Source organism: Emys orbicularis, chromosome 20 (genome assembly GCF_028017835.1).
Source record: "Emys orbicularis isolate rEmyOrb1 chromosome 20, rEmyOrb1.hap1, whole genome shotgun sequence".
NCBI lineage: Eukaryota > Metazoa > Chordata > Testudines > Emydidae > Emys > Emys orbicularis.
In genome coordinates, this window is record NC_088702.1 from 774,954 (window position 1) to 795,598 (window position 20,645).

At 65.8% G+C, this 20,645-nt stretch overlaps 1 protein-coding gene across 1 annotated transcript; it reads right to left on the reverse strand.

Annotated features, from left to right (window-relative positions):
* Positions 1-1,072: 1,072 nt before the first annotated feature.
* On the reverse strand, positions 1,073-19,678 carry ADAM15 (ADAM metallopeptidase domain 15). Its single transcript, XM_065420040.1, has 25 exons — positions 19,561-19,678; positions 17,153-17,256; positions 15,696-15,772; positions 14,973-15,051; positions 12,816-12,892; positions 12,369-12,540; positions 12,095-12,160; positions 11,468-11,536; positions 10,888-11,057; positions 10,698-10,782; positions 10,482-10,630; positions 10,216-10,393; positions 8,946-9,038; positions 8,055-8,250; positions 7,827-7,935; positions 6,520-6,679; positions 6,308-6,385; positions 6,103-6,214; positions 5,674-5,809; positions 5,465-5,524; positions 4,355-4,448; positions 2,446-2,523; positions 1,624-1,695; positions 1,234-1,364; positions 1,073-1,115 (listed from the first exon to the last, which is right to left on the reverse strand). The coding sequence occupies exons 1-25, from the start codon at positions 19,676-19,678 to the stop codon at positions 1,073-1,075; spliced, it is 2,706 nt and encodes a 901-aa protein (XP_065276112.1).
* Between the last annotated feature and the right edge of the window lie 967 nt (positions 19,679-20,645).

Below are 20,645 nucleotides of genomic sequence, written 5' to 3' on the forward strand. Positions count from 1 at the left end.
CCCTCCTGGAGACCCCCAGCAGAGCATGCACGGGGGAGGCTGGGAGTCAGGACTCCTGGGTTCTGGCCCTGGGAGCGGATCATACCTGGGCTTTGCTCCCTGCTGGGCCCTGGCGGCGGGGCAGTTCTCCAGGGTGGGGATGGGAGCGTGAGGCCCTGGACTGGGGTCCTGGCCTGGCCCTTCAACGCTGCTGCCCTGCAGCGCCCCAAGGCTGAGGGGATCCCCCCTGAAGCCTCCATTAGGCCACATGGAGAAGGGATCTGAGCCCCCTGGAGGGCTCCTGCCGTCACGAGAGCGCCGCATGCCCCCCGAGGGAGAGCCGGCCCCAGGATGGGCAGAGTTCGGGGCACTGCCCAGGGTGTGGCCAGCACTACATGCCACTCCCAGGGGCACAGAGAATTCACGTTGGAGTGGAAGGAGTTAACTCAGGCAGCTCCCAGCCCCTTTATTAGACAGTTTGCAGATGATCTAAAGCGGGTTCAGAAGCAGCCAGCGCCCCAGAGAAAGGGGGAGCCCCACACCAGGGAGTCCCTCCCACCCCAGCCAGGCAGCGTCCCAGCGAATGGCTCTGGTGGTGCCGAATCTCCCAGGACAAGCTCCGGCACGCACCCACTCTCACCCGTGCTCCCTGCCCAGACGCAGCCGCTCCCCTAAGGTGCGCCCAGCCACACCCAGTGTTCGGAGCCCCCAGCACCCAAGGCCTCTCAGGGCCCAGTTCCCAGGGCAGGGGATTGGCAGGTCCAGCCGAGGGGATGGCGCCCTGGCAGGGTGTGGGCAGGAGAGGGGCTTTGGGCAAATACCCAGGAACAGCGTCCGCAGCAGAGTGTAACAGGCAAGACTCCTGCAGCCCAAGGCTAGTTCCGATCCGGCTCCGCAGCGTCCCTGAGCTGGCGGGCGGGCGTCTCTATGGGGGAGGAGCCCAGAGAGAGATCCCAGCGCTGGGGAACTTCCAGAGTCAGCAACAGAGGGGGCATGGGGGGGCCATGCCAGCAACGGGGGGGCCAGTAACCCCGAGTCCAACAGGCAGCGAGGGAGGGGAGGTTCCAGAGCCCGCAGCAGTATCCATCTCACGCTAGGTGTACTGGAGATGCCCAGCGGGGGGCGGGGGAGCTGGCCTGGGGGAGAGAGGAAATGTGAAACAGGTAAGTAATGGGGACAGGGGTCTGCCTTAGCCCACCCCCCAGTGCCAGCCAGCGAGACGCCCCCCGAGCCGTGTCTGCAGCCAGCGCTCACCTGGAGGGCAGCACCATGACGTGGGGGCCGTAGGAGTGCACCGAGGACAGCTCAGGCCCGGAGACGAGGGGCCCGGTGGGATCCGAGGGCAGCAGCCTCCTGGGCAGGGGCAGCTTGGCAGGGCCTGGCGGCTGCGGAGAAACGTCAGGGCGAGTTACTGAGGAGGGCTCATGTCCCGGGGTCTCGCACAGGGCGAGGGAGCTCACGCAGCACCCACTGCCCCCCCCCCCCCCCCCGCCAGCTGTGCCCTGCACATCCCTTGGGGGGAGACGAGGTCGATCCCCCGACCCCACACAGGCGGCCTGGCCCCTGCTGGGCCCCACAGCCAGACATCCCTCCCCACGCACAGATCCGCGCCACCGTCACCATCACCCCGCGTGGCGCGGTTACCTGAGCGCCTTTCAGCACAGGGTCTGCAGGCAGTGGGCGCGTGGGGGGGGGCGGCCTGTCCCGCAGCAAGGCCTGGGCAGAGAGAGCAGGGACAATGAAACAGCGACACAGCGCCCCACGCTGGCAGCTGCTGGGGGTCCACACAGACCCCTGGGGAAGAGGCAGGTCCTGCCTGCCTCAGCCAGGGGGAGATGAGAGCCCAGCACCGGGCTGGGGGCTCCAGGGACAGAGCGGGGCCAGGGCTGCCCCGCGGGGAGCCCAATGCCAATGGGATGGGGCTAAAATCTCCCAGCCCGGGTGCAAATGCCAGGGGGCCTGTGAGGAGCTGCCGGCCCAGTGCACTTCCAGTGGCCAGGCGTGAGACCCTGGGCAAGGCGTGCTGGGCCCCTGGGCTGAGGTGTGCGTGTCAGGCTTGGGGGAGAGCTTGGGGCCAAAGCCACATGTTGGGCGCTTGCTCCATCCCATGGCTGCACCCAGGACCCCACAGCCCAGCACAGGGGTGCATGGCCCATGGGGCTACACCCTGCCCCCACATCGGGGCTGGGGAAGAGAGACTTACGGGTGACCCTGCGGGGGCCAGTTTCACACTCAGGCCCTGCCCTCACTGCTGCTCTGACCCCATCACCCCCCAGCACACGGGATGGGAGGCCGAACCAAGCCCTGGAGTCCAGCCCCGTGGGGGCAGAGCCCGTGTCAGCCGGGCAGAGCTCAGTGCCCCCGGTGAGTCCATGCAGTGACAGGCATGCAGGGGCCTCAGCGGGGGGTTAGAGCAGCCGCTGCCCTGGGCCCCCATCCGCGCCCAGCAGGGCCCAAGGACGTTACCTGGGATTCCTTAGGAAACGGGTCAGGCGGGAGCGGCTTGGAAGGCGGGTCGGGCCGGGCCCAGCCGTGGGGAATGGGCTGCAGAAAGAAGAGGAGGAGAAAGCGGCAGCGGGGGGGGGGGGGGGGAAGTCAGTGAGACAGGCGGGGGGGTGTCAGTGAGACCAGGAGGGGGGTTAAGAGACGGGCCGGGGGACCATGCAGGCAGCGGTCAGTCGGTCAGTCAGTCGCCATGCAGCATGCGGAGTCAACTCGCAGGACAGAGACGCCTGCCCACGTCCCCCCAGGGCAGAGCAGATTGCCTCCCCCTGCCCCCGCGCAGGCTCCACTCGCAAGGACCCCCCAGGATCCCAAGAGGTCGCAGCCCATGGATGGGAGCCCCCATGCCAGCGTCAGGGGGCCCTGGGTTGAGGCACAGCCCCGTGCCAGGTTGCTCCCCGGGCGGGAGGCTCCTCGCTCCCTAGGGGCCGATCCCCTCCCCTCACACTGGGGCTGACCCAGGGCAATTGGACCCTCCCACCCCAGAGCCCCTCGCCCAGCGGCATCCACTGCCCACCCCCGACGCTGCCAGGGAGGGAGGGGGCATAGTGCCGGGATCAGCACCCCAAGCCTCGTGGCCGGGCCAGGGATGGTCAGCGAGTGAAATCCTCGGCTGTACCCCAAGCCACAGACAGCACCTCCAGCAGCACAGCAGCCCTATGTGGGGGCAGGGACCAGCACCCCCTGCTGCCCCCCATAACGCTCCCTGCGGCACAGCCCCACCCCCCATCACCACCCTGGGGCCAGCCCTGCCTGCCGGGGGAGAGCACCTCCTGCCCCACAGCGCCCCCTAGCGCCCCACGGGGCCAGCCCCGACTGCCAGTGGAGAGCGCCCCCAGCGCCCCCTACGGCACCAGCCCTGCCTGCCGGGGGAGAGCGCCCCCTGCTGAGCCCCCGTAATGCTCCCTGCCCCACAGCGCCCCCTAGCGCCCCACGGGGCCAGCCCCGACTGCCAGGGGAGAGCGCCCCCAGCGCCCCCTACGGCACCAGCCCTGCCTGCCGGGGGAGAGCGCCCCCTGCTGAGCCCCCGTAACGCTCCCTGCCCCACAGCGCCCCCTAGCGCCCCGCCCCGACTGCCAGGGGAGAGCACCCCCAGCGCCCCCTAGCATCCCACAGGGCCAGCCCCGACTGCCAGGGGAGAGCACCCCCTGCAGCCCCCCGTAACACTCCCTGCGGCACGGCCCCCCATCACCGCCCTGGGGCCAGGGGAGGGTGGAGAGCGCCCCCTGCTGCCCCCGTGGCACAGGGTTGTGACTTGCCTCGCCGCGCTGGCGCGAGGGGAAGCTGAAGTGGCACCGCTGTTCCAATCACAGTTCCACACCCGCGCACACACCCACGTGCACACCCATGCACACCCGTTCCCAGCCGCAGCCCTCACGCCCGGCACGCGTGGGGGCGACTCGCTGGCTGGAGAGCACTCACCTGAGACACTCGGGCGGCGAGCGAACGTAGGACTCCACCACTCGGTAACTCAACTACTCATTCCGGGGGGGTTTAAACCTCCCGTTCTCCCCCTGGCGTGTCGGGAGCCCGACTCTCACAAGTGCCCCCTAGTTCCCCAGGACACTGGTCCAGCACGGCCAGGGGGAGAGCCCCCTATGGAGCCCCCCGCCCTGGAGCGCAGAACCCCCAGTGCCCCTGGGGCCAGCACTGACTGGGGATTGTGCCCCCGAGTTGAGCACTTGCCGTCCGCCACGGGGGCCGTCTTGGCAGCTGCAGCAGCTCAGAGCCCATCTCCGGAACATATGGCCCATGGGAACAGGACCCTGCCCCCCCAGCCTAGCCCCAGTCACCCCAGCAACGAGCCAAAGCCTGTGGGGCCCCAGGCAGGGCGGGAGGGGCCCCCGGGTGGGGCGGGAAGTGCTGGACTCACCTTACTGATGGGCATCATCTGCAGCTCTGCAGGCAGGGGCCGCGGGCGCCTGGGGTGGGGCTCGGTGGAGCCTCGCGGCTCCAGCTGAGAGATCCTGGGGAGGAAACATGTCTCAGGCGCCCGCAGGGCAGGGTCCCCCCACTTCACACATCCCCAACCCTCAGGGTTAACCCTTCTGCGGCCAATCCCCTGCCAGGAAACTGCAGGCCAGGGAGCCATGGGGGGGGGGGGGGAGGCAAGGCTGCACACACAGGGGTGGTCAGGGGATTGGCAAGGGGGGGGTGGGGGTCAGGACTCCTGGGTTCAGCTCCCAGCTGTGGTCCTGACCCCCCCTGGGCGGGGTGGGGCTGGGAGCCGGCGGGGACCAGGTTGCAAGGCCCCAGGCCGGCACTGCCCCCAGGAGCGCCCGGCAATTGTGTCCCCAGGGGGGAGGGATAGCTCAGTGGTTTGAGCATTGGCCTGCTAAACCCAGGGTTGTGAGTTCAATCCTTGAGGGGGCCATCTGGGGCAAAATTGGTACTTGGTCCTGCTAGTGAAGGCAGGGGGCTGGACTCGATGACCTTTCAAGGTCCCTTCCAGTTCTAGGAGATAGGATATCTCCATTAATTTTTTTTTTTTTAATTCCCCAGCCGGGGGGCAGGCAGGAGCCCCCCCATAGGAGATCAGGGCGGCATCTTGCCGGGGCCAGCTGCCCCCAGCATGGCAGGCCCATGGCGACCAGCCACTCCACCGCCTGTGCTGCTGCTGCGGCCACACCCCCTAACCTCCTGGGGAGGCCGATCCCCAGCCCCTGGCCAGCTTCCCCGCCCCAAACTGCCAGGCCCCGCATAGCTGGGGGTGAGGGACTGGACAGCGCTCAGCGACCAGTCACCAGCAGAGAGTCCCCGTTCAGAGCCTGGAGGACAGGGCTTCCTGCTTTGGGGGGGGGGAACCCTCCGGGCAAGTGACTCTGAGCCCCCCACTCGGGGGGGGAATTTGGGAATATGGTCAGGGGAACCCGTGACGCTCCCCCATCTATCCACCGGGGCCCATGGACACGGCACTGCCGTGGGGAAGCTCACAATGAGCCCACTGTGCAGCCCCCCCCCCCCAACCCCCCCAGCGAGTTACCCGTTCGGCTCGGCCGAGACTCCTGCGCTGAGCAATTGCACCTGGGGCCCTGGCTTGGCGCTGCAGGGAGAACAGAGTCAGGGTCGCACCCGGGCCCAGAACGTGTCACAGGACCCAGGGTGGAGGCTCTCCCCAGAGGCAGGGAGCAGAGGCGGTTCCTGTGCTGGGGACACATGGGGGGGGGGGGGGGGCGGGGCGCGTGGCGTTACCTGTACTGGCAGCTGGTGCCCTTGCCGAGCTGGCAGAGGTGCTGGTGCAGGCTGGCGCGCTTGGCGTAGCAAAGCCCCAGAGCGAGGACCAGGATCACCGTGGCCGGGATCAGGGTGGTGGGGAGCGCGCTGCCCCCTGGCAGGAGAACAGCCCGTTAGTGTCCCTGGCAGCAAAGTCCCTCCCCCCGTGCCCGCCTGGCACCGGCACACAAAGCCCCATTCTTCTCACGCCCCACGCAGCTGGGGGGGGCCCTGCATGCGCCGCGCATGCCCAGCTTGGCCCTCAGGTTCCACCAGCCCCACCCCAAGGGGAGCTGGGTCTGAGTCCCCGCCCCGCCCTGCCGGACGCCTGGGTCCCAGCCTCGTCAAGTGTCAGAAACAGTGCGATAAGCCCCGCCCCCATGCCCTGCCCTCCCCCAGCCCCCTCACCTTGCTCCAGGCCCCCGGGGCCGCTGTCCACGCTGCCCCCGGACCCCGGGTTGTTGCAGGCGGGGGCGGCCCAGCCCGCCTCACAGTGGCAGTGCCCGTTGTTGTTGCAGACCTGGGGGGGACAGACGGAGCCTCCTCACGGACGGGCTCTCTGCGAAGGGACGGCACAGCCCCCCCCGCCCCCCGGACCTGCTGCCCCGCTCACCCCGTGCCCGTGGCATTGGCTCCCACACTCCTGCACTCCCAGCTCGGAGATGTCCCGGCACTGGCCTCTGATACACACCTGCCCGGAGAGAGAGGGAGTCACGAGAGAGATGGGGGGGCCCTGGCCCAGCATGGGGGGGGCCAGCGACCCCCTTCCCACTTGGCTGCTGCACCTGCTCCTCCCCTGTGCCCCGGAGTGTCCCCCCAGCTCACCTTCCCGGGGCCACAGGCCGTGCCCGGCAGCACCATGGCCAGGTCACTCACATCCTCGCCCAGGGGCAGGGGGGTCCCACGGCAGCCAGGTGCCACCCCATCCTCCAGGGTGCCCTGGGCACTGCCCCCCTGGCACTGCAGCCTCCCACAGCCAGCGTCCCTACACAGGCAGACAGGGGTCAGGAGGATGGACTATAGGACTCATGAATGAAATTGTTTTTAATTGTTTACTTTATTAATGTAACTTCATAAGTAAAGTTTTATGAATGAAACAATATTCATTCATAAAACCGGTTACCCCAATAACTGGCTAATTAACAATTAAGATGCTTGTTAATAGCCATAGCTGTTCAGTCAGCTGCCTTTGTGAGTTTCACTATCAATCCAATTCCTGCTTAAATCACTGAGACTTGCACTGTTTCAGTATTGTAACTTCTGTTCACCATTTATTACACTTGCCTACAGTGTAACTTCTGTTCACTGTTTGCCATATTGTAATTCAAACCCCATTTTACAACGCTTACTCCATTTTGTAAGGGCTTGCTGCAACCTTCATTTTTGCAAACCCTGCTGTAATCTTATTAGTTTAATTTAGATGTGTGAAGGAGGTATGTATGGATGATGGAATCAACCTCCAGCCCCAGCCTGTCCTGATTAAATAGAGTTCAAACACCAAGGGCTGAAGATGCAGACAAGAGCCCTAACAAAGTAAGAAGAATCCACCCTAAAAAGAAAAGGTACAATAGAAGGAAGATCAAAGCCCGGTCCAAGGCTGAAAGTCATGTCTGCAATTGACGGGTGATCAATCACCAAACCCGGAGGCAGTGTGACACAGCAAGACCTATAGACTCTGGATTCAAACTAAAGCCTACAAAAAGGATGGGTGAGATGGAAAACTTTGGAGGAGGGTAACATTCTGCTGCCAACATGGAAGGGCATTGGTGCATGCCCAACAGAGACCCAGCTCGTCCTTGTGCCCGGCTTTCCTGGCCAGTTAGCCGCCACAAGCTACGAACCCAAGCTGCAAACTCAAGCCACAGACTCAAGCCGGACTGGTAACTATGCAGCAGCTGCAGAACATCTGATGGATGGATGGATGGATGGGTGTGTGTGTGTGTGTGTGTATAGGTATTATGTGTGTGTATAAGGATTAAGATATTAGTTATTGGTCATAAATCAAATTGTAATAATAATAAATGTGGCATCTTTATCTTGTCCCCTTTAATAAGATCCTGCTAGTTTTTATTGGTATAACCGGACGGGGGGGGGGGGGAGACAGATGGGTGGTGTGTACAGGGGTCACTCACCACTGGGCACAGGGGATGTAGGTGCCGTTGGGGCGCTGCCCGCAGTGCCCATGCTCATCCCCCCTGGCATTCAGGGAGGCCATGCAGACGTCAGAGACAGGGCCCGAACCTGCATGGGACAGAGAGCCGTGAGCATCGCCAGGGGCCTCGGCACCCCCCCAGCTCTGCACCTCCCCCACTCAGCTCCACGGCATCCCGCCCTCCCCCCCCCAGCCCCCTGCCCCTTACCTGGGCCCCACAGCTCCTGGCACTGGCCCTGGTAGGTGGTGCAGGCCCCCCCGTAGCAGGAGGCCCGGCCCCCGGCGCAGGGTTGCCCGTCCTGCAGGTACGTGTTGGGAGGGCAGCGTGGGGAGAGCCCGTCGCAGAACTCGGGGAGGTCGCATTCACCACGGGGCTCCCGGCACGTGGAGCCGGCCCCTCGCAGCTGGGGATCAGAGAGAGTCAGAACGGGGGGGTCCCTGGCCTGGCCTCTGGCTCAGGGGGACTTGCTGGGTAGTGCTCCCGGGGTGAAGCAGGAGGCCAGAGCCCCCATGTTCAGGAGGCTGCATGGCCTGCCCTGAGGGATGAGGGGGACCCATGGGGGGTCTGGCACATCGAAGGGCCCAAGCTGGGGGCACAGAGCCGTGACCCCCCCTTGCAGTAAAACCAGCTGTCGTGTGGGACGGTGCCCAAAGCCTGACTAAACCCAACACCTCCCACGCTCCCCGCTGCCCCCGCCAGAGGCTGGCTGGGCATGTCCGTGACCAGTCCACGCCGGCCGCTCCTTAGCGCCTGCTCCAGGGGCTCCGAGGTGTTGAACAGTTTGCTCCAGGCTCTTGCCAGCCAGCGAGGTCAGGCCGATGAGTCGGTAACGCCCTGGGCCCTACGTTTGCCTCTCTCCGCCCTCCGGGGGCTCTCGACGAGAAACACCAGTGGGTCTGTGATTGCTTCAGCTAGTTCCGGCAGCAGCCCCGCCACTGGACTCCAGTGACCGTAGCCCAGGTATAACCCGTTCCTTCCCCCTCTGTTAATATTCATCGTGCTGCCATTTGGTCGTGTGACGAGGGGGAGCCCAGGGCTGGGCCGGCAGGGGGCTGCAGGTCGGGAGTGAGGGGCACTAGCAGGGCCCTTCCCACTCACCTTGCAGTCCTGGCAGCAGGTATCCCCCTTGGCGCACTCAGCTCCAGGGGCCAGCTGGCAGCTGCTGGCGTTGCAGCAGGGGTCAGTGCACTCCTGTGGGGCAGAGGGGCGGGGTGAGGGCCTGTGACAAAGTGGGGGATTTTCTTGTTTTTTCCGTGGTTTTCCAGTGGTTTGCATGCAGATGGGGGTGTGACTCAGTTTCCCTGGGTGTTACTGGTTTAACGAGGTGAGGGGAGAGGGAGTTTGTTGGGACACAGGACTGGAGAGGGAACTTGGGACCCCAGCCGATGGCCTGGAGGATGGAGACCCCAGTGACTGGTGACCTGACGACCCGGAGACCCAGCTCAGGAGTCGCAGCCGGTTCTGGCCAGTGGGAGGACAATGGGCTGCGAGGAGAGGGGACCCTGGTGACCTAACCAGCTGGTTCCAGCCAGAGGGACCAGAGGACAGAAGAGGGGAGAGGAGGCCCAGGCGACCCGGTTTACCTGGAGAGAAGATAATGGACAGAGGCGGGGCCGGGGATCTCAGATGCCCAGCTGGGAAGCAGTGGGGCTCGGGGCTGGAGAGGGGGAGCAGGCAGAGCCCACCTGGATGCAGAGAGACTGGGATGTGCTGGGCTGAGGGAGGCCAGGCCTGAGGGTCAGAGAGTTTCCTGTGCTGTGTTCAACGCTCAATAAACCCTCCTGTTTTACGCTGACTGAGAGTCGCTCCGGGCTAGAGAACAGGGTTGCTTCGTCCCCTTCAGGGGGGTGGAGGCAGGGCAGGCTCCGGGCACCAGCCCAGCAAGCAGGTGCTTGGGGCGGCCAACGGAGAGGGGCGGCACGTCCGGCTCTTCGGCGGCGGGTCCCTCGGTCCCTCTCGGAGCGAAGGACCAGCCGCCGAATTGCCGCCGAAGACTGAAGCAGCAGCGGTAGAGCTGATCGCGATCGCACCTCCTTTTTTTTTCCCCCCCCCTGCTTGGGGTGGCAAAAACCCTGGAGCCGGCCCTGGGTGGAGGCCCGGGGGTCCAGAGCGAGTGGACTCCCTGAGGGGGCCCACGGCAGAGACAGACGTGCTAAGGCTCAGGGAGGTGCGGCTCCAGGAGGTGAAAGGGCCTGACCCCGAGGGAGAGTGGACCCCCGAGAAGGGCTGTCGCACTGAAAGGGGCACCCCCCACGGACCACACGGGGCCAAGAGTGGGCACAATCTGTGAGTCCGTGACAGCGGGGCCCTGGGGGCGGAGGGGGGGGAGCAGACATCTCCTCATGCATGCGCCCCTCCCCTCTCTTACCTCCCGGAGGCCGCAGTCGCACGTCTCGTCCTTCTCCACCAGCCAGTTCCCGCAGTGCGGGCGCACGACCAAGCTCTTGGGCTCGGGCACGTTGAAGAGGCACCAGCCCTGGCCCCGGCGCAGGCTCCGCTCCACGTCCTGCCGGCTGCAGCTGCTGAAGCTCAGACCGGGCATCAGCCTGTGGAGGGGAGCCCATGAGTGGGGGGGGCAGGGCCAGGGCCAGGGGACCCCCCTGTTCCCCCATGCTGAGGCACCCCCAGACTCACCCCGTGGGCGGTGCCATGATGCAGCTCCGCTCCTGGTAGGGGCCGAGACAGTCACAGTGGCGCCCGGCACCGTCGTGGGTCATGCCCAGGTTGTGGCCCAGCTGGTGAGCCACGGTGGAGGCCACGACCAGGACGCTGACCGAGTGATCCTGCGCAGAGAGGCTGGATCAGAGCGGGCGGGGGTGGGGGTGGGTCTGGGGGAGGGGAGGTACTCACCACGCTGACCCCGCCTGATCGCGCGGCCGAGCACATGGAGGCCTGGGACGCCATCCCCACCGCCACCCCCTCCAGCGGGGCCCCCCTGCAAGAGAGAGCGAGCGTTAGGGGGGCCGAAGCCCAGATCCTGGCCACGTGCGCCTGGCGTCGGACAGATTCCAGCCTGGCCCCCCCCAGCCCCCGCACTCACGTGAGCAGCTGGGCGTTGTCATGCGGGAGCCGGGGCAGCAGCTCCTTCTGCCTCCACTGCAGGAAGCGCTCCAGTGTGGCCCGGGCGCTGGGCCCCACGGTGATGGGGTCCCCCTGGTTCCACACTTCCACCGCCAGCAGCGCCACGCGGACGCCCAGGGGCCGATAGAACTGGGGGGGGAAGCTGGGGTTAGACATGCTGGCCGGGCAGTGGGGGCCAGACCAGAGTCACTGATGGCACCACTGCCCGCACCAGGGCAGTCCACACCGGGAGTCAGGGCTGGGACAGCAGGGGCTGCGGGATGGGAGTGAGGGGGGAGTGGAGCTGGGGGCGGGGAGGGAATGACACAGACCTGGGATAACTGGGGCTGTGGGGCAGGAGCGAGGGGCACTGGCAGAGCTGGGGGGAGGGAGAGGCCCAGGCTGGGATAACCGGGGCTGTGGGGCGGGAGTGAGGGGCACTGGCAGAGCTGGGGGGAGGGAGAGGCCCAGGCTGGGATAACCGGGGCTGTGGGGCGGGAGTGAGGGGCACTGGCAGAGCTGGGGGGGAGAGGGCATCCCAGGGGCCATTAGGGACCCACCGTGTCCACCTGGTTGGCGATCTCCAGCATCCGGGTCTGGATCCGTTCCATGTTGGGGTAATTCTGGAACTGCAGGGGGGGGAGGAGGTTGTCACGGAGTGTGGGGGAGTCAGGGCCCTGCACCCCTCTCCTGAGATTCACCGTGACTCTCAGCCAGCCAGTAACCAAGAAGGTTTATTAGATGACAGGAACACAGTCCCAAGCAGGATGCGTAGGTACAACCAGAACCCCTCAATCAAATCCTTCTGGGGGGTTTAGGGAGCTTAGACCCCAGCTTGGGGTTCCCTGCGTTGCACCACCCAGCCCAAACTGAAACTAAAAAACCCTCCAGCAGCTCTCTCCCCCCTCCCCTCTGCTCCTCCTCTCCTTTGTTCGGTCTCCCTGGGCAGAAGGTGTCACTTCTCCCAACCCCCTCCTGGCTCAGGTTACAGCTCAGGTAGCTTCCTTCCCATCCCCAATGTAACTCCCCTGCACCGTTCCCAGGTCAAATCCGCCCGCTCCCTGCTCTGTCACAGCCCACATCACATCACGTCATGTCACATGGGGGGGGAGGAGCCTCCATGGGGCCCAGGAGAGTGAGGCAGATTTCCTCCCCCCCCCCCCCCCCCATGGCCAGGAGTCACTCACCTCTGCATGGTCCACCACCATCACCAGCTCCACGAAGGGCTGCTCTGGGGCTGCATCCCGCTTCCCCTGGGGAGAAGAGCAAGCCAGTGAGTGGGGAGCAGGGCACTCAGCGAACACATGGACACGAGAGCCAGGACCGGGGGTCCCATGGGCCAGGGAGGGCAGGCAGCAGCGGCCCAGGCAACAGCTGCCCCCATCCCAGAGACGAATGAGACTGGGGGGGGGGGGGAAGGGCTGTGGCCCCAGACACCCCCAATTCCCCTCCCCCACCTACCCTGCGCGGCTCCGGGTCCAGCAGCGGCTGCGTGTGGTTGGGGGGGCCCAGCCCACACTCCCTCTGTCCCAGCCGCACATCCCGGGGCCTGTAGGCCAGGTGCCTCCCGCGGGGCCCCTGGGGGTCCGGCTCCAGGCCGTAGCTCCTGTTCTCCGAGGCCACGAGGACGCCGCTAGGAGAGGAGGGGGAGACGGGGCGTTAGCTGGGCGGCAGGGACGGGCAGGGCAGGTCACAAGAGAGGCAGGGGTCAGGGGCTCAGCCAAACCGCAGATCACTGGGGCTGCAGGTCGGGACTGAGGGGCACCCAGAACGGCTCCTCTTTAAAACCCACAGAGATGCCCCCCCCCCGCCTCTCTCCATTGGCCAGGGCGCCCCCCACCCGCTGCCCCTCCCCCCCATCATCCCCGATTTCAGCCCCCAGCCTGGAGCTGCAGAGCTCTCCCCCACCTGAGTCCGGAGCAGGCGCAGACGCTGGCCCAGGAGCCTGGATACTCCCGGACATGGCCCCGGTAGCAGCAGTTTCCCTGCAGCAGAGAGAAGCCAAGTTTAGGGACCTCTCCCCTGCAGAGCAGCGCTTGTAGGAGCAGGATTTTCTAATGTCCCATGAGAATTAATATAGGATTTGATTTCATCCTGTCAGCCCCTTTCTGAATAGCAGAAAGGAATGAGACCAGAACAAGCCTTATGACTGATTATGGTCACCCTTTTGTTTTAGGAGAAGTTATAATGTCTACTATGGTTTCCGATATGTATTACAAATTAGGCACTCTAGTTAAATATACATTTCTTTGTTTTAAGGTTTTAGTAAGTGTCATGGAGTGTGGGGGGACTCAGGGCCCTGCACCCCCGGCTTCCTGCGATTCACCATGACTCTCAGCCAGACAGTAAAGCAGAAGGTTTATTTAGACGACAGTAATACAGTCCAAGACACGTATTGCAGGCACAGACAACAGGACCCCCTCAGTTAGGTCCATCTTGGAGTCCCAGGGCACCACAGCCCCCTTGGGAGGTCAGAGCCCCGTCTGCCTCCCAGCCATATCACCAGCCAGCTCTGAAACTCTCCCCCCACCCTTTGTTCAGTTTCCCGGGCAAAGGTGTCACCTGGCTTCTAATCCCTTCCTGGGTTCTCATGTTACATGCTCAGGTATCTTCCCTCGGCCAGTCTCCCATCCCCCCAGGCAGACCATCCTAGCCACACTCCCCTGCCTTCCCAGCCAACACTCCCCACTCAGCATTCAAAGACCACATTAAGAACAGTCCCAGTTCGTCACAGTAAGTAAGAGATAGGATCTTGTATTGTATCTATGTTAAGAAGATTAGAGGAATGTTGAGGGCCTGAAGCCCCAATGTGAATTGTTTTAGTTATAAGATTTAGCAAGGCTTGATTTACAATGTATTCTGCTGAATATGCAATACTGCTGTCTGGATACCTTTGAAGGTTTCTGTCAGAGATTGTTTGTGTGAATGAGGAATGCCTGCATCAGGAAAAGATGAGGTGTGAAAGCCATCACAAATGTCCAGATGGGCAAGAAAAAGTGAGAGACTTGGAAAGACCAGGAGACAATCAGAAAACATCCATTGTATGCGATGCTAAACATGTTAGCAGCATTGAGGGCCTCAGAGGTGAGGCAGGGACCCCCGAAGGCAAGACAACAAATAGGAGATAACGATGGGAAGCCCGACAATAACCATCAAATGATAACAGCAGAAAACCCCAAGATTAACACCACTTAAGGACTAATGATGACAGGACGACATTGCAAAATGCATGGACTCCAATGGGAATTTACAACTATCAAGCTGGGGTGTTGCCGTGGAACTCTGGGTTCAGTCCCGCAGAGCCTCAGAGCATCGGATCGCGACCGACAGAGCCCAGCTCAAAGAACAGGAGGACTTGTGGCACCTTAGAGACTAACAAATTTATTTGAGCATAAGCTTTTGTGGGCTACAACCCACTTCTTCGGGCTGTAGCCCACGAAAGCTTATGCTCAAATAAATCTGTTAGTCTCTAAGGAGCCACAAGTCCTCCTGTTCTTTTTGCGGATACAGACTAACACGGCTGCTACTCTGACAAGAGCCCAGCTCCACACTCGTGCTCAGTCTAACTGGCCATTAGATTGACTCGATCTACAACAGACTGGTAACTATAAACATCACTCCGGGGGGGGGGGGGGGGGTGGAAGAGAGAGAGAGAAGCATATGCTAACTGTTGTATTTTCAATAAATGCTGCGTATTTGCCTTCCTCTATAAAAGATCCCGTGTGCTTTGTATGAGCATAACACCTTGGCGAGCAACAAGGAGAGGGGACACTGGTACCAGTACAAATACAACAGTGCCAATGACAGGGCACTGCCCTGGGGAAGCTCGCAGCACCACCACCACCCCGAGTCCCGCCTGCCACGGCCAGGGCACTGCCATCAAAGTCACCTGCTGGGTGAAGCAGGAGGGCAGGTGCCCCAGCGGTTTGGTCTAAGGGGGTGGTGAAGCCACATGGCCTGCCCTGGGGGAGGAGTGGGACCCCTGGGGGTCTGCCACGCTGCAGGGGTCTGCCAGAGACTGATCCCGTGGATCCGTGACACCTGCGTGGCCAGCCACAAACCTACCTGCGAGCCAGTGGCCTGCGTTACCCGCGTGCCGTTGGGCAGGTAATAGAGCAGCGCCCGGGCGCCCGGAGCCACCTCCCTGCCGGAGAGAGACAGACAGTGAGAGGGAGCCCAGGGACGGGCTTCCCCCCCCCAGCCGCGGGCTGCCAACGCCTCTGGGGTGCCGGGGGCTGCACTGCCCAATGGGAGCACAGCCCCCAGTGCTACAATGGGAGCATCCCCATAGGCCAGAGGGACACGACCTTGCTCCCCAAGAACAGAGACGGAGGGTGTTCCCCCTCCACGGGGCCTGGGGAGGGGCAGGCGGGGCCGGGGGCCCCCTGGGCTCCCCTAGAGCAATACATGGGCACCCCGGCCACCCCCCAGCTCCCACCCCCCAGGGTCCCGCCAGGACAACGCATGGGCACCCCGGCCACCCCCTGCAGCTCCCCAGCTCCCTGCCCCCCAGGGCCTCCCAGCCCCCCCCCCCGCAGCTCCCTGACCCCCAGGGCCTCCCAGCCCCCCCGCAGCTCCCTGACCCCCAGGGCTCCCTAGAACAACACACGGGTGCCCCGGCCACCCACTGCAGCCCCCCAGCTCCCCCCCCCAGGGCCCAGCAGAGCAGGCCCTGTGCAGCTCAGATGCTCCCTCCCCCCCCCCCCCCGCGTGGTCACAGGCAGCTGGCGGGGAGGGGAGGAAGGGGGTACAGGGAACACGCCCAGCCCCCCCCCCCCCCCAACTCACCGGTTTTGCTCTAACTCCAGCACAAGCTGCACCCCCTCCAGGTCCAGGGCCACCTGCAGCCGGGCTGGGAAGCCGTCCTGGGGGAGACCAAGGAGCGGGTTACAGGCCCAGCAGCCAGCGACCCCCAGCCCGGGAGTCACCCCCATCACCCACCCAGGATGTAATTTAGGGCTGGTCCCCACCAGGGGGCGCCCCGATCCGGCCCCAGGGGGGGTGGGATGGAGTCTCCAGGACTGGGAGAGGGGTGAAGCCAGCCCCTCTGCCCCTGCCCCAGGGCTGAGCCCCCGCCGTGCAGTAGGCTGGGCGGGGGAATCCTGCTAGGAAATGGCCACATGGAGGGTGTTTGGGAGGAGGAAGCGTGGGGGGCGGCACCCGCCAATGCCCCCTGGCAGACCATGCCCCGGCTCACCCCGACCTGGCATCGCAGCTCAGCCCAGCCTGGGACTGGGGCCGCCCAGCTCAGACCCTCCCCAGCCAGCATCGCTGACGGGGCCCAAGCTGTGCCGGCAGGTGACGGGGGGACGGAGGGAGCGGGGTACGGGGCAGCCCCCACCACTCATGTGGTCTCGGTTAGGCCCTAGAGTGCCGGGGGTCAGGCAGAGGTCAGGATGGAGGTCCCCTCCCAGAGCTCACCAGGAAGCGCCCCTCCCTCATTAGCTCATTGTCCTGGGGGTGGGGTGTCGCAGGAGGTGTCCCGCCCCCCCACACACACACCCTGCGCTTCCTGCCCAGCACGGAGCAAAGAGGAAATGCCACAGAGGATCCCTGGCTGTGGCCGGGCCAGGCCCTTCCGGCGGGGGGGCGGGCGGGAATGAGCTCACACAGCCGGCCTGGCTGGGGGGGACGGGGGAGTCCACAGGGACAGCGTGTCCTTCCCTGCCCCTCCCCCAGCGTGGGTCTGAGGGGACCTTCTCCAGGCATCCCCAAGTCCCAGATGCCCCTGAGGAAGCCACTCAAGGCCACGGGGCCTGCTGGGGCCGGGGACTCCCACACAGGGATGGGGGGAGCTGGAATGCAGCAGGTCCCTTCTCCCCCATCCTTGCAGGGCTGGGGGTCTCCCCATGCTCCCGTCCCCCCAGAGGCTGCAGGTATTTGCTCCCTGCCGGGACCCTGGGGACCGGGCAGGCGCTGGGAACCCGGAGGCCAGAGCCGGGACAGGGGCTGGGTTTCCTGTGCCTGGAAAGGGAGCCGGGGAATCCAGTGGGGGTGGGGGGAGCGATGTGAGAGTAGCACACATGGGGCTGGGAGGGAAGCGCTAGGGCTCCCCGAGTGCCCCCCCAAAGCAGGGGGCCAGGCTGTGTGGGCACTGCCCCCTCCCTGCCAACTGGATTGGGTCCCGCCCAGCCCAGGGAGAGGCCCCCGCTGAGGGATGAGCCGGGGGGGCGCATCAGTTGGGGGGAGCAGGGGTGCCAGGGAATGCAGCCAGTGGCTGCTGTGGGGGAGGGCAGAGTCCTTACCAGCTCTGTCTCAGCCATGCTGAGTGTCCGGTTGCCCTGCAGGATCCGGGGCGTCACGTGCCAATAATGTCCCAGGTCCTCACGCTGCCGTCTGGAGCTGCCGCCTGCACGGGGCCGAGAACAAAGCCATCACTCCGGGGGGCCCCTGTTCACCCAGGCCTCACCCCGCGCAGCACGGATCCATGCGCTCCTAGAGCACGGCACCCCTCCCCTAGACGGGCACATGGGGCCCCAGACCCCCCTGGGGCTCCAGGCCGGGCAGGTGCACAGAGCGTGCCCTGGGATCCAGACCCCTGCCCTATTCCACATCTGACTCGGTGCCCCGGGAAGAATCAGGGGCAGGCTGGGAGCCAGGACTCCTGGGTCCCATTCCCAGCTCTAAGCCTGGCACCCTGTGTGGCCTGGCGAGTGTCTCTGGCTCTCCACCCCCACACCACAGGTGGGGCACGCGCCCCCTCTCGGCAAGCGCTCAGAGCAGGGCCCACACCCTGTTCCCGCCGTTCACTTGCGCGTGTCCCCTGCCCCGCGGAGAGACGGCGGCGCTTTCGGGATACGTAGGCCATGTCTACACTACGGCACAGCTGTACCACTGCCAGGGCCCGCTCCATGCCAGGGGACAGCTCTCCCACGGCTAATCAAACCACCCCTAACGAGCGGCGGTAAGAGAGCGTCTCCCGGGCTGACTTAGCGCTAACACACCGGCGTGTTTGTCGGGAGGGGAGGTGTGCTGGTGTAGACAAAGCCTACGGAACTGAGGGCGTAAGTGGGGGGAATCAGGGTGACTTGGGGGGCTCCCAGCATGGGGCTGTCTCCTGCCTGAACTGAGCAGGCGGCGCTGAGAGACCCACGTGTGCATTGGGGAAGAACTGCCAAGGGTCCCACTCTGAGATGGCCCGGCCAAGGCCCAGCAGGCACGGGCAGCCCCCAGCCCCACAGGGCTCCAGCCGCTGGGGCCGCGCAGAGAAGGCCCTTCACCTACGGCAGGGCCCATCCCTCCAAAGCTGCACCTGAAGCCAGGCGACCCGGCGGGATCAGGGCGGGGCAATCAGCCGCCCCCGTCCTTCCTCCCAGCCCCTGGCCACATGCCAAGCCCCCGGGTGGAGCTGGAGGAGCAGGTCGGGGTAAGATGCCAGCACAGACCTTCCCGCCCTGCTAGGAGACACCCCCCCCCAATCATTGTAATGCTGGGTCTCCCCGGGGGGGTAGGTAACCCCAGCTCCCTCCGTCCGCCCCCCCCCCCAACAGGAGTTCAGGCTTCACAGTCCATTCAGCTCTGCTGAGATACCAGCCGGGGGCTGGGCAGCAGATAGCACCGGGGGGGGGGAGGGGGGGGGGAGACATTCATCCCCTGGGCCCCGGGGCCAGCCTAGACACCTGCCCCCCAGGCACGGCCAAGGATTGGGGGGATGTCAGGTGAAGAGCTCAACCCTCTCACCCATCTCCTCCCCAGCCACTCTGCATCCGCTCCCACCCCCAGGGCCTGTGATGGCAAAGCTTACCCTGGGAAGGGGGCTCAACCCGCCCCCCCCCCATATCCCCTGACCACCTCTTCCACCCCCACTGGTGCAGAGACACCATGGCCCTGCCTTCCCAGCCCCCTGGCAGCCTCCATGACCTGCAGCCCCCTGGCTCCATACGGCTCTCCCTACGGCTCGTAGATGCAGCCCGCCCCCACCCCAGCAATGCCAGGCCCTGTGCCAATGCAGCCTGCCCCCCAACTGATTGTCTCAGGCTCTCTGCAAACACAGGCAGAGTCAGTTGCGTGATGGGAGGGAGCTGTCTTGAGTACAACTGACGCAGCGAAACCTGCCTGAGTCTGCAGAGAGCCTGAGCCAATTGCCCCAAGAGGGAAGCTGCTCTCTGCCTCTCACTGGGGCATTAGCTCCAAGCCCCACTGCTCTGGTGCCCCCACCACCCTCACCCAGAGGGGTGCTCTGGGCACGGCAGGCAAGGAAAAGCAAAGTGGGCCCAGCTCCCCCACCCGTGTCAGACAGGAACCCCCGGCCTCCCACGTCATCCTCATGGCACCTGGCCCCACAGCTCAGCCAGCCCCGACGGGCACCTGCGCAGCCGGGGGGGGGCTGGGCCCAAAGTCTCCAGGAGTCACATCAGCACCGGTTCGCACCTGTCGCGGCCTCTCCCTGCAGGGTCGCCAGGTGCTGGGAAAGGCAGCGCGGGGCTCGTCCCAGCCGCAGACAGGTGCCCACTCCCCGCCCCCCCAACCCACTGGACCCCGCTCCCCGCCCCCGAGCCGGGGAAAGGACACAGGAGTCCTGGCTCCCAGCCCCCCCGCTCTAACCCCCCGACACCAGTGACTCGCGCGGTCTCCGTGCCCCCCCCCCGCTCTCCCGGCCCCAGCGCCCCCCGAACCCACGGCAGTCCCGGGGTCTCCCCCGCCGGCCGCTCACCTGCGCGCCGGGCGCCCCAGCCGGCTCCGTGGGGCCCGGACTCGTGGCGGGGCCCGGGGAGCCCCGAGCCGCTGCCGCCCAGGGCCCAGAGCAGCCCGACGAGCAGCCGCAGCCCCATGGCGGGGCTCAGCCGCCGGCCCTGGCTCCTGGTTCCTGGCATGCGGGGCGCGGCGGCTGCGGGTTTATCCCAGCCCCGGTCCGGCCGGGCCGCCCCCGCCCTCCCGGCTCCACGGAGCGGGGCCGGGCCTGGCAGCGCCCGCTCGGCCGGGAAGTTCCCCTCCCCGGCCGGCCCTGCCAGGGCTCGGGTCCGCCCAGCGAGCTCCGCCTCCACCCGCCCGCCGGCCCCCGGGGAGCTCGGCATGGTCCGCCGGCCGCTCCCCTCCGCCTGCCCCCCACAGCCCGATCCGTCTGCCTGCCCTCGGCCCCTCTGCCCCCCAGACCCCTGCCCCCCAACTGCCCTGCTCCCCTCCACCTGCCCCCAGGCTCCGACCCGCCTGCCCCCAGGCTCCGAGCCCTCTGCCCCCCAACTGCCGTGCTCCCCTCCGCCTGCCCCCCAGACCCCTGCCCCCCATCTGCCCCGCTCCCCTCCGCCTGCCCCCCACACCCCGATCCCTCTGCCCCCCACAGCCTTACCCCTCTGCCTGCCCCCCAACTGCCCCACTCCCCTCTGCCTGCCCCCCAACTGCCCCGCTCCCCTCTGCCTGCCCCCCAGACCCCTGCCCCCCAAGTGCCCCGCTCCCCTCTACCTGCCCCCCACACCCTGACCCCTCTGCCCCCCAACTGCCCCGCTCCCCTCCGCCTGCCCCCCAGACCCCTGCCCCCCAACTGCCCCGCTCCCCTCTGCCTGCCCCCCACACCCCGACCCTTCTGCCCCCCTACTGCCCCCACACCCCGACCCCTGTGCCCCCAACTGCCCCGCTCACCTCCGCCTGCCCTCCACACCCCGATCCCTCTGCCCCCCAACTGCTCTGCTCAGCCCCCCTCTGCCCCCAAACAGCCCCCGATCCCCTCGGCCTGCCCCCCAGACCCTGACCCCTCTGCCCAACTGCCCCGCTCCCCACTGCCTGCCCCCGAGCCCCCTGCCC

What these genes read in the sequence shown, in the direction of transcription:
- ADAM15 (XM_065420040.1), bottom strand. Translation starts at nt 19,678, where the DNA reads ATGGGGCTGCGGCTGCTCGTCGGGCTGCTCTGGGCCCTGGGCGGCAGC. An exon ending in CTGGAGTTAGAGCAAAACCG is followed by an intron (nt 15,052 to 15,695) that starts GTGAGTTGGGGG and finishes TCTCTCCGGCAG; the next exon opens with GGAGGTGGCTCCGGGCGCCC. An exon ending in ATCATGGCACCGCCCACGGG is followed by an intron (nt 10,394 to 10,481) that starts GTGAGTCTGGGG and finishes TCCCCTCCACAG; the next exon opens with GCTGATGCCCGGTCTGAGCT.